This window comes from Sus scrofa, unplaced genomic scaffold (assembly GCF_000003025.6).
Source record: "Sus scrofa isolate TJ Tabasco breed Duroc unplaced genomic scaffold, Sscrofa11.1 Contig59, whole genome shotgun sequence".
Lineage (NCBI taxonomy): Eukaryota > Metazoa > Chordata > Mammalia > Artiodactyla > Suidae > Sus > Sus scrofa.
The window spans coordinates 1,989,601-2,002,880 of NW_018085257.1; the positions used below are offsets into that span (position 1 = coordinate 1,989,601).

Genomic DNA, 13,280 nt, shown 5'->3' on the forward strand with positions numbered 1-13,280 from the left:
TGCAAGTGTGGCTCCCAAACCAGGCTGAATGTTCCATCTTCCTCAGTTCAGTCCTCCCACTCACCCTCGGGCTGCCAGGGAGGTGACATCCGCTCACTGCTTGAAGCACAGTTGCCAGCAGCAGCCATAGCCCAAATGCCAGCCCAAGCCATCCACCCAGCCCAGCTTCAATCACTGCCATCTTCCTAGAATTCTTTTTTAAAGTATAATTTATAATGTTGTGGCAATTTCTGTTGTACAGAAAAGTGACTCAGTCATTCGCATATATATATGTGTGTATACACATACATTCTTCTTTTATATTCTTTTCCACTGTGGTCTACCCCAGGAGACTGGATAGAGTTCCCTGTGCTGTAGAGTAGGACCTTGTTAGTTATCCATTCTAAATGTAACAGTTTGCGTCTACTGACCCCAAACTCCCAGTCCCTCCCACTCCCTCTCCCCTCCCCATAAATATGTATCATTCTTCAAGTCCATTATATCTCAATTAAGCTGGAGAAAAAGAAAACTATTAAATGGATCTTGACTGACCAGGAGCTTTTTCCAAGGCTCTGCCTTGAGGCAAGGTACAAAAAGATAAGACAACCTCAACAAAAAGCTAAAAGCTACAATTGCTTAGTGAGATTCCATGTTCTATTAGGAGAGCCATGGATAGTGATGACATGGTGTACAGAAGTAGCTAAGGAGAAAAATGATCTTGGATTCAAATCTTGGCTCTGCTGCTTATTTTCAGCAACCAGCCTACACCACAGCCAAGGCAACACCAAATCCAAGCCCCATCTGTGACCTATGCTGTAGCTTGTGGCAACACCAGATCCCTAACCCACCAAGTGATCAAGGACAGAGATTCAATCCACATCCTCACAGAGACCTCAGGTCCTTAACATGCAGAACGACAACAGGAGCTCCTACAGCAATCTTTTGATGTACCGAATTCTCAGGTTTTTGGAAAAAAACTCCCATATGTTTTGGCTCCTTCCTTACCTTGGAACAGCCGCTCAGAGCTGTCTGAGAGGCTGCCTCATGGGCTTAAGTCCTCAGTATGTTCACTTAATGAAACATAACTCTCAACTTTTAGGTTGTGCTTTTTTTTTTTTTTTCAGTCCACAATATAAAAGCCATGCTGATACAGGCTGCTCCTGGCCAATGAATAAGCATGATAGGGGTACTGAGACAGGCTTTTTTCCAGAGAGTTACAGGAACCTGCTGGTGGGCCATTTTGATGCAGGTTCACCTCCCCCAAACATTGGCCTGCTTAAAATTTTCTTGGCATCTGGCTGTAGACTGAGACTCTTTCCACCCCATTCTTTCCTCCTTCACTATTTTCTTCCACAGGTCTCTGCATCAGGATTTGGAGGTGCTTCCCAGTTTCTTCTGCCCCCTCCTCACTGAATCTCTTACAGACTGAATCCCACCTTGACACCTACTTCTCAGAAGGCCCAAACAAAAGCATTAACAAATAGCTTGCAAACATTTCTATTCTTCAGCAGATAACCATAGAGAAGCCTGAATGAGTACACCAGGAGAAGGTTCATGAATGTTCATGAGTGTAGCAGTTCAAAATGGAACCAAATGACTTCATTCACTGTGGTTTTATTCTCTCATCTATGAAAGCATTCTAACAACTTGATAAAAAGAAAGGAGGATTAAATCCTGGTTCTCTAGACATTTCTTTTGAAATAATAAAGCTTGGGCAATCACTAAAATATCAGTAATGGAACAAAGGAATGATAAATGATTGTTACTGTGGAGATGTCCTCTTTAAAGGATAGTGGTCTAAAAGTTTCTCCAAGAGTTCCCTGGTGGTCAAGTGGAAAGGATCCAATGTCATCACTGTTGTGGTATGAGCTCAGTCCCTAGCCTGAAAATTCCTCATGCTGCAGGCATGCCCCCCGCAAAAAACCCAAAACCTGACATTATAAAATAAACAAAAATAAAAGTTTCTCCAATTCACAAACAAATTTATTTCCTGAGAAAAATTAAACTCTGGAATAGACCAGGTCACATTCACTCAAAATGTCAATTTTTTTTCATTTTTAAATGAGGGTAGGAGGAATGCTACTTGAGATAATAAACAACTGGGGCAGGGGCTGGGGGGATGGTAAAAACCTGTCAAGAAACTCACACAGCCATCAACACTAGAATAGATAACTGCATTAGTGTAAAATCCACAATGGAATTTAAGTAGTACTCCCTTAACTGCAGTCTCCAAAATTCAAAAATCAATGGATGGTATTTTATAGAGTTTTAGAAAACTCATTTGTAGGCAAAAACTGACATGAAGTGACATGTGGCTATTTTTAAAAATGCATTGATTTCACTTGATATGAGTACTTACACATTTTCTTGCCAACATATTATTGTGTTTAGTTACAACATGAAATACTAGAACTTACTGATGCTGTCACATAAATAATGACACATATGGGGTATTTTTTTCTAAAAGTGGAGGCATTCTGAATTCCAAAATGAATAGCCCTTAAGATATTAAGTACAACAGTGACCCTTCACTAGACAGCAGTGAGAAAGAATGACCTGCAGTTACAAGTACTAATACAAATGAATGTCCCCCAAAACACAACATTGATGGAGAGAAGCTAAATGATTCCATTCATGTCAAAGACAAAAAGAAGGAAATATAAACAATACCTGATTTATCCATATGTGCAAATTTGGTGCTAGGTATAGAGCAAAACTGTAAGAAAACCATTCCTATATATTTTACACTTTTATATATGATATAATTCACAATTAAAAATATAAAGTAAGAGTATAAACTAATCTTGTGTGCAGCAGTACCCCTATTTCTTGGGCAGATCTTTTCATCTCTACCCTCTGGAGTCCTGGGGAACAAGCCTATTCATTTTTTCTAAATATCAAAGTGTAGGAATTTGAAGATGATGGTTGTATGTACCACCCTTTAACAAATCTGTTCAACTCATTGATTGTTATTTAATTGCTGGGTGATGAGAGGTTTCCTTTATGAGGCTCTGGGACTGATTAACACATTACTCCATAGCTGGTTAGGGTTCAGGGAGATAGAGCCACCCTCTCCCCTGCCCAGGGGAATGTTACCAAGAGAAGTGCTGTCAGGATTCCCAGACCTGGTCACTCTGACACCACTGAGGCTTGGAACTCCAGGGCCCAGGGAGGACAGCTGAGGGGATGGACATTTGCCCTGACTCATCTCTAACTAGGAGATCAGGGGCTGGGTCCCAGGAGACACTCCGTGTGAAAAGCCCACAGATCCTCCTGGCTCCTGTTCCTGAATTGACTGCTCAAGCCCTGGGTCTTTGATCTGTGCTGCTGTTAGAGAGAAGGAAGAAAACGGAGATGCCAGTGAGTTTTACAAAGAAGGGTAGGCAAACCAAACAGGTGAGGCAGACCCAACACCTTGTGATTTTGACAAGATCTGAGGATGGTCAGAATTTCCAGGTAAGTCCTGAGTTTTAGGGACAGGAGGTCAATACACACACACACACACACACACACCCCAATACCCCTATCCCTTTCTCCTTTCTATTCCCTTCATTACTCTCAGCAAAATACACCCTGGTTATCTTTACCACCATAAGGAGGACCATGATTTAATATTTGTGAACTTTCTGAGAGTCCAATATGAATTCAGTGCAGATCAGTGGTCCCCAAGTCCACGGCAGGGACTGAGATACTATAACAGCTATAACAGCGCTCAGGACCTCTACACTGTGCCTGGACAATTCACTAACAGCCCACTCAATCCTGAGGGGCTTTCAGAGTCTTTCTACACCACCACCCAAGGAGAGCAACTATCTCTATGCTCATGGATAGTTCAGCAAGCTTTGCTTCATCTTTTTATTGTTAGGTTTGTATTTTTCTATTATAATTGATTTACATTGTTCTGTCAATTTCGACTGTACAGCAAAGTGACTCAGTCATAAATATCATCCTTTTTAACTGGAGTCTCAGAATGATTTGAGATAGATTTATTTAGATTCATTTTACAACTGGGGTTCTGATAAGTGAAATGCTTTGACTAAGATGATACAGTTGGAACTCAAACCTGGGACTCACATGTCAAAGTGGGTGCTTTGTCATGGTTACTACTAGGTCAGAGCCATTTCCACCTAAAGCTCATGATGATGACACTGGTGACAATGATTCTTACAATTCTATAACTTGAAAGTTTAGTATCTGTAACTCGGTAGTTAATATTCTATAAATTTACAGTTTTGGAAGCCCCACAGACCATGTACAAGAGAAAGTCCAATTTGCCCCATTTTGAAAGCAGGACAGTCCTAGGTAAACATAGAGGACTAGCTGGTTATCCCATAAAGCATCATCCTTTTGTTAAGTTCACCAAGAAAAAAAGAGAGAGAGAGAAAACAATAACATCAGGGGAAGCTAGTATTTAGTGACCATTTGATAGAAACCAGTAATCATTCTGGTTCTGTACAATCCTTATCTGTTTTAGTCCTTACAAGATCATGAGTTAAGTACTGATTTTTTAGAGTACAGTTGATTTGCAGTGTTGTTTCAATTTCAACTGCTCAGCAGGGTGACCCACTCATACATATATATATTCTTCTTCTCATACTATCTTCCATCATATTCCACCCCAAGAGATTGGATTTAGTTCCCTGTGTTGTACAGTAGGACCTCATTGCTTATCCATTCTAAATATAATAGTGTGTATCTACCAACCCCAAACTCCCCATCCATCCCATTTTCTCCCCTCTTCCCCTTTGCAACCACAAGTCTGCTCTCCATGTCTGTGATCTGTTCTTGTATTTTAGATAGGATCATTTGTGCCATATTTTAGATTCCACACATAAGTGATATCACATGGTATTTGTCTTTCTCTCTCTTTTATCACTTTGTATGAAAATCTCTAGCCACAGCCATGTTGCTACAAATGGCATTATTTTGTTCTTTTTTATGGCTGAGCAGTATTCCATTGTGTTTATGTACCACATCCTTTGTATCCACTCATCTGCCAGTGGACATTTAGGTTGTTTCCATGTATTGGCTATTGTGAATATTCCTGCAATGAATATATGGGTGCATGTATCATTTTGAATGAAAGTTTTGTCCTGATATATGCCCAGGAGTGGGATTGCTGGATAATATGGTTGTTCTGTTAATTATTCTCTTTGAACGGATACAGAAATTGAGGTCAGAAAGACTGAGAAAACTTGCTCAAGGTTACAACCACAAAGGGGATGGTGGCAAATGAAGGTATGACAGACCAAGAAGGATGTATTTTGCCGCCATGTCAAAGATCACAGCACGAGCCTGGCTGCCACTGCCTGTTGGTGTGCACATCTTTCCATGCATACAAATGCAGAAACTGTCATTTTGGATTTTCTAACCCAGATCCTTAATAAAACATTTAATGGATTCTGGCATTTTGATAACTTTCAATTGTCCTATATGGTAAGTCTGTGTCCACATCTTCTAGATGAGAACAATGAGACTTGGAGATAGTTAAAAAAAAAATTCTACACAAAATGTATTTAAAAAATGAGGGTGTATCTTATTGGTGCAGCAGGAACCTCAGGTTCCATTTTTTCTACCACTGCTTCTAGCAATATTAGGAACAATTATCACAATTTATTGAAGACCTACTCTGTGCGAGTGTTTTGAATATGTCATCTCACTGATTGTCTACAATAAGTATACAAAGTATGCATACAGTTTACAGATGAGGAAACTGAAGCAAAAAGAGGGTCCTAGGATGTGTAGGTTTCAGAGGAAGACACAGCCAGAAAGGATTCCAAACTAGTCTGTAGGACACCAAAGACAACATTCCTAAGGACTGAGGGTTCGATAATGTTGACCTTGGTGATGGTGATGAAGATGATGCTGAGGATGCTGATAATGATGATGGTGATGATGGTGCTGATGATGGTGAAGATGGTAGGAATGCTTGTTTGTAAAATACCTTTGAGTTTATAAAGTAACTTTTTCCACATTATCTCATTTGATGGATCTTCAACAGAAAGAGTACAAATAATCCCAGCATGCCAAGAATATCTGAGGGCTACTATGACGGTTCTATGTAATGATCATCCCTTCTCTACTCCCAAACAACACACACGAACACACACACACAGAGACACTCAAGAGAGACACACCCACAGAGAAATATTCTTAAGAATTTGCTAGTAAATGCATATCCCCCCAAGTTATTTAAACTTCACAAGCCTATGAAATACCAAGCTTTCCTGTTTAAAAAGGTAGGTGTGGACAGAGACTTAGGAATCCTCTTCCCAGCTAATCTCCAGTTCAACATCCTCTGTGAGGCCTACATGACCACCTAGTGGAAAGCTAAAAGTGGAGTTCACCCCCGCCAAAAGCCTCCTAATCATTGTGCTTAGTTCTCATCTTTATACATGTTTGTATGCCCACCAGAAAGAGACACCAGAGCATCTCTGTGACCCTTGAAAAAAACACAGAAAACAGACAAAAAACTTTGAATGATACAACTTTTGGATTCTACAGGCATTTAAGCACTATTTTCCATGAATTTTGCTACTTTAAATGGGAATCAGAAATCAAACCACTACCTCTGACTTCTTGCTTCTGGGCTTCTCTCCACACCCAGACCAGCAGGCTCTCCTGTTTGGGCTCTTCATGGCCATGTACCTGATCACCATGCTGGGGAATGTGCTCGTCATTCTGGGAATAGGTTCTGACCAGCATCTCCACTCCCCTATGTATTTCTTCTTGGCCAACCTGTCCTTCATAGACACCTGCTCCTGCTGCACCATTGTCCCCAAGGTTCTGGTCAACATCCAGACACAGCATCATACTATCTCCTACACTGGGTGCCTCGTGCAGATGTACTTCTTCATGGCATTAACCCTGCTGGATGACTTCCTGCTGGCTGTGATGGCATATGACCGCTACGTGGCAATCTGCCTCCCTCTCCACTACACCATGATCATGTGTCCCCAGCGCTGCCTGCTGCTGGTCACCACATCCTGGCTCTGTGCCCACCTCCTGGCCTTCTCACCCACTCTCCTCATGTCTCAGTTCTCCTTCTGTGACTCTCATTCCATCCCACACTTCTTCTGTGATCTTCTCCCACTCCTCAATCTTGCCTGCTCAGACAAACACATCTTTCAGGTCACCATGTTAACTGAAGCCATACTCTCAGGCGCGATCCCTCTTACCTGTGTCCTGATCTCTTATGCCCACATCATCCACACCATCCTCAGGGTCCCCTCTCCTGGAGGAAAGCACAAAGTCTTCTCTACCTGTGGTGCTCACCTGACAGTTGTCACTCTCTTCTACGGGACCCTCTTTCTGGTGTACTTCCAGCCCTCCTCCTCCTACTCTGCAGACACTGGAATGGTGTCCTCTGTGATATATACAGTGGTCACCCCCATGCTGAACCCCTTTATCTACAGCCTGAGGAACAGGGACATGATGGAGGCTTTGTGCAGATTCTTCAACTGTGGAAAAGTTCTACTCAGTAAAAGGGCTTTTCCCAGATTAGAAGCTCAGTCTCTGTGAAATGCCTTCTTCTCAGATGTCTTCGTTGTTATTTTGAAAACCTCAAGTTCAAATCAGAATGGTTCTCAGCATTCCAAGCAGGTTATAAAAAGGGAGAATGCCTGACTTGGCAGGACTGGGTTAGGATCCACTGGCCAAGGAAAGAGCTACAGCCTGGATGAGGATTAGCCATCAACCCCTGTAGGATGACTTGATTACTGTGTATTGATGATGAAGCAGATTCCAACCAGAGAGTGGGAATCCTCAAAAGATGACATCAGACAGAATGGAGGTTCTTGGAGGAAACCCAAATATCAACTCAGTCTATAGGTAACCTTTCCATTCTCTACAAGAAACGTTGAGGATATATATCTGGAAGGGTCAAATGTCCACATTTAAGGGGCCATTTCAAGCCCAGCTTTAGAAACACCTCACTTACAGAGATTAAGCTACACAGGGAGAAAGGTGAACCAAAACGGTGCACAATTTTCTGGGAATAAGTGAGCAAGAATAATTCTAGGAGAGGAAACTAGGCACAGATATATATGTGGCTTGTCCAAAATAACATGACTGGGATTAGAACTAAGATTGTGAGGAGTTGCCCCTGTGGCACAATAGGTTAAGGATCCAGCATGACTGCAGCAATGGCATAAGTCCCAACTCTGGCTCAAATTCCATCCCTGGCCTAGGAACTTTCATGTGCCCTGAGTGCAGCCAAAAGAAAAAATCAGGGAGTTCCTTATGTGGCTCAGTAGGTTAAGAACCCAACAGAGTGTATGTAAGGATGTGGTTCTAACCCTTGCCTCACTGGCCTCAGTGGGTTAAGGATCCAGCATTGCCACAAGCTGCAGCATAGGTCTCAACTGTGGCCTGAATCCAGCATTACTGTGGCTGAGGCTTAGGCTCCAGCTACAGGTCCCAATTTGCCCCACACCCTGGGAACTTCCATATGCTTCAGGTGTGGTGTAGCAAATACAAAAGAGCTAAGACTATGACAGTGAGTGATTATGATTTATTGGAACAGGCTTGTGATTTTTTTTTTTTAGTTTTTAAGTTCTGGCTTATCTCATTTTTCTTTACTTCAGAAAAATAGTTACTCCTTAGAGCAAATTTGCAAAACATACAAATAGGAAAAAGAAGAAAAGGAAGCACTCACCATCTCTCCATTAAAGATAAACACTGGTAATATTATACACTATTTCCCTCCTCTTTCTCTAATGGGTTTTGTCCTTGACTTCATTAAGAAGATAATAGACATACAATTCTGTAACATTTTGGTTAATCTTATCAAGAATTGTCTTCATATTATTAACTGAAATTACACCAGAAAAAAGATCCACATATTATATAATTGTTCTCCATTGTTGGATGTTTAGGACATTTCTAAGCTTTCTCTATTACAAATAGCAATGCAATGAAAGACTCTGAAATGAAATGATTTTTATAGTCATCATCTGGAACTTCCAATATTTTCAAAAGTAGAGTGTCTAAGCAGAACATCCTGGAGGCTCCATATCCACGCTGCCAGAATGTGCAAATGACTCTGCCCTTTTGCCTGCTTCCTCTCCAAATTCTGATGTTCACATTTCCCCTTAAATGTAACTAATATGATTGCCAGAATGGTATCTCCTTGATTTAGTTTTATTTATTTATTTTTGATTACTGGTAAGGAGACTATTTTCCTGGATTTGATAACAAATTTTTATAATCCCCTTATAGTTGTTTTTTCATGTCAAATGCCTATTATCTTCTGGGAAGTTTTATTGATTTTTATGGACTTTTTATATTAAAGACATTATAGCTAGGTCTTCTTTGCCTTGGTAATTTAATGTTCCTAACACTGCCAAGTGAACTAAGTTAAGCTCACTTCTTAATTTTGTGCTATTTTTTTAATGTAAGGAAGTTTTTCTTTCATTATCAAATTTAGACAGCTTCTTTTTAACCCCTTTTGCTAGAGCAATAATTAAAAATCCTCCACTTTGCAGAATTCTTACAAATACTCAACTTTTTTTCATTTTCTTATAGAAGACTCTATTTTTAATATAATTGTATTTGAGTTTAGAACAAAATCATATCATTGAGGTGGTTCTAAAACAAAATGATATTACCTCTGATATTAAAATAAAGGGGATGTTATGAATAATGTCATACAAGTAAATTTTAAATGTAGATTAAATAAGATACATTTCTAAGAAATATATAACCCATCAAAAAATTAGTAAGATATAGACAACTTAATAGACCTACAACTATTAAGGAAATTGGATAGGTAGCCAAAAACCTTTCCTCAAAGAAAATTTCAGGTCCTCCTTGCTATAATAGTGAGTTTTAACAACATTCAAGAAAGATAGAATTTCTAACTTGCAAAACTCTTTCAGAGACTAGAAATTAAAGGAGCACACACCAATTCCCATTTGGAGATTGGTACAACCTCGATAACTAAAGCTAAGAAGAACATTGAAAAGGGGTACAGGAACAGGATGATATCATTCATGAATTAAATGCACTGGTTCAAAGTAAAATATTAGTAAGACTATTACAACAATGCAGAGAAACTATGCTATTGTTACCAAGTTGAGTTTTCCCAGGAATGCAAAGTTGTTTTAACATTAAAAAATCAATCCAAGTAAGTCACTATACTAATTAAAAATGGCAAAAATTACATGATGCAAGAATAACATCTCAAGAGATGCAAGAAAAAATTTTGATATAAATCAGCATATGCTCATTTAAAGTCTGTTAGCAAATGGAGATAGAAGAAAATTTTCTTCATCTGAACAAAGGAGCTCTATTCTCAAACATACAGCAGAGATAATATGGAATGGTTATACACTTAATTCTTTCCTATCCCCTGAGGAACAAGATAAAATACTGTCTCTCACCACAACTATCCCATATTGTACTTGATGCCACATTCTTTGCAGTAGGATAAGAAAAATAAATAAAAGATATAAACTCTCTAAGAAAAGAAATAAAACTGCATTTTATTCACAGCTGACAGTTCCATACTGCTGCAATCCAAGGGAGTCTATCCATGAAACCTTTCAAATAATTAAGTGCCTTGATGCAATCAAAAATAATTTTTAAAAAAATGGGCAGCCCTGCCATAACTTAACAACATACACAAAAATTAATATAGTTATACTAAAGCACTAATTTTGAAAAGCAAAATTATAAAGTTTTTAGAAGAAAATGCTGAAAAATACCTTCCTGAATTCAGGGAAAAATGGTCATCATAAGCCAGACAGAAGTAAGGCATAAAGAAGAAAGGAATGTACTGAAGTCAGTCAATTAAAATGTTAAATATTTATTTAGCAAACAAGACTGTAACAGGAGTGAAGAGACAAGCCACAAAAAACAGAGAAAACGTAAAACATACAATGCACAAAGGACTGCTATCTAGAATATTTAAATAGATATAAATAGTTTTGTAAATAATTTGGAATATAACAGACAACTAAAAAGAAAAATAAACAAAAATTTAGACAAGTGGTTTCAAAATTAGGAAATGAAAATGCTCATAAGTATTTAAAAGGTACTCATTCTCATTATTAATCCCTGAAATACAAAATCAAACCACCAGGAGATGCTCCCCCAACATACACACAACAAATGATTTCAATGAAGAAGGCTGACACCACCAAGTGTTGTAAAAATAAACTACAACCACACCTCCACACAGTTGCTGTTGGAAGTGCAACTTAGTACAATATCTTTGGAAGGCAATTTGATATTGTGGACTAAAATTGGAAATGTGGACATTCTAAAGCCAAGAAATTCCACTCCTAGGAGTTCCCATTGTGGAGCAGCATAAATGAATCTGACTAGGAACCATGAGGTTACAGGTTCAGTCCCTGGCCTCCCTCAGTGTGTTAAGGATCTGGCATTGCCATGAGCTGTGGTGTAGGTCACAGATGTGGCTCAAATCCCTCATTGCTGTGGCTCTGGCTTAGGCCAGCAGCTGTAGCTCCTAATGGACCGCCTAACCTGGGAACCTCCATATGCCACAGGTGTGGCCCTAAGAAGCCAAAAAAAAAAAAAAAAAAAAAAGAGAGAGAGAGAAAGAAAAGAAAAAAAGAAAAGATAGAAAGAAATTCCACTCCTAGGCATGTAGGAAAGAGAAAGAAAGGTATGTTTGCACCAAAAAGCATACACAGGAATGTCACAGCATGATTCCTAATAACCAAACACCAATCATTCAATCAAGAATAGATTGCATGAGTAATGAGCGAGATCAGCATATGATGGGGCAACTTTCAGCCATAGAAATGAACAAATTACAACTCCATACAGCTACCTAGATGACCTTGCAATTGTAAGACTGAACAAAAGAGCCAGAACAAAGAATACAAAATGTCTGAGGGCACTAATATAACCTTTAAAAACAGGCAAAAACTAAAATAAAATGTTTGCAAGACAGTAAGAATTATTTTACTTTGAGGAACAAAGAGGAATGACAAACCAGATATGCAAATGGTTCAGCCCTGCTGATAATAAAATTCTCCTCCTAAACCCTATAAATCATACACAGGTGATTGGTTTCTAATAATTTCTTGGGCATTATGCTAAGAGAACTATGTCAGACAGAGGAAGACAAACACTTTACAATATCACTTATATGTGGAATCTAAAAAATACAACAGGTGAAGAAAGCAAAAAGAAACTAACACAAATATAGAGAACAAACTGGGGGTTACAGGAAGGATGGGGTATGAGGGTAGTATTAAGGTGGGGAGTGGAAGGTACAAACTTTCATGTGTAAGATAGGTTCAAGGATGTATTGCACAGCATAGAAAATAAAAGTAATATTCTGTAATAACTGTAAGTGAAAAGAACGCTTTAAATATTGCATTAAATATTTTCAATTAAAAAAAAATTAAACCACCTACCTTGGATCAATCAATCAATCAATCAATAAAGGATTGACCCATATACTATTTAAGCTGAGTGATGGGAGAATAGGCATTAATTTTACGCCTTAACAGAACATAGTGTTTCAATCACTCTTTTATATGTAGCATAATCTTAAACAACAACAAATGAACTTATCCAGAAATTAATTTATTTTTTATAAATTATTAGGCACCTTCTTCCAATGCAGAATCTAAGTATTTTTCATATCTCTGTTCTCTGAGATCGCTAAACAAGAATGTTATCCCTTCTACATGACATTTTAAATTGATGATTGCGACCTCTGATCTAGTCTCTCTATATTTTTAATTTATTTCTTGGGAGATAATGTATTTCACCCACAAGGACCAGGTCCTAATGAGGAAGCATGAATGGAGTGTGCACCTGTTCAGGGTTAAGGCTGGGAGGATGGATCACGGCTGTTCCTCACCCAGAGGAGAAACCAGGGTGTGTCAATGAAGACTAGCCTGGTCCATCTGAATGGAATTACCACAGATGTTGCTGGGACCCAGGGAAACAACATCCAGAGAGGACAGCTAGCATGTTGAATGATTGTCCCATCTGGTCTCTAATGAGCAGGTCTGGTAAAGGGTCCCAGGAGACACTGCCTGTGAAAAGTCAGCAGCTCCTCCTGGCTCCTGAGCCTGGGGCATCACCAGTGACCTGAGTCTTCAGTATCTCTGTTTCCTACACACAAGGAAGGACACTGTGACTCCAGCCATGTCTTCCTGGGGAGACAAGAGGGCAGTGAACCAAAGCTCTGCCATGCAAGTGTCACAGACTGAGGCTGGACAGCACCTCCAGGTGAGGATAGTGGCACAGTAAAGGTAACAGGGAGCTGATTCTACCTGAGGCCAGGTGGAAATGGGGACAGGGAGCAGAGTCTACCT

At 39.4% G+C, this 13,280-nt stretch overlaps 2 protein-coding genes across 2 annotated transcripts in view; one reads left to right on the forward strand and one right to left on the reverse strand.

Moving 5' to 3' along the window:
- LOC110258970 (olfactory receptor 1B1) overlaps window positions 1-13,280 on the reverse strand; it is a 122,218-nt gene that overhangs the window by 91,244 nt on the left and 17,694 nt on the right. The gene's annotated exons all lie outside the window — the stretch shown is intronic.
- LOC100525026 (olfactory receptor 1G1-like) lies at window positions 6,523-7,500 on the forward strand. Its single transcript, XM_003122380.2, has one exon. It carries the CDS (start codon window positions 6,523-6,525, stop codon window positions 7,498-7,500), a length of 978 nt encoding a protein of 325 aa, XP_003122428.2.

Bases quoted from the DNA above. Each gene is read 5' to 3' on its own strand.
- LOC100525026 (XM_003122380.2), top strand. From the start codon at position 6,523: ATGGGAATCAGAAATCAAACCACTACCTCTGACTTCTTGCTTCTGGGC.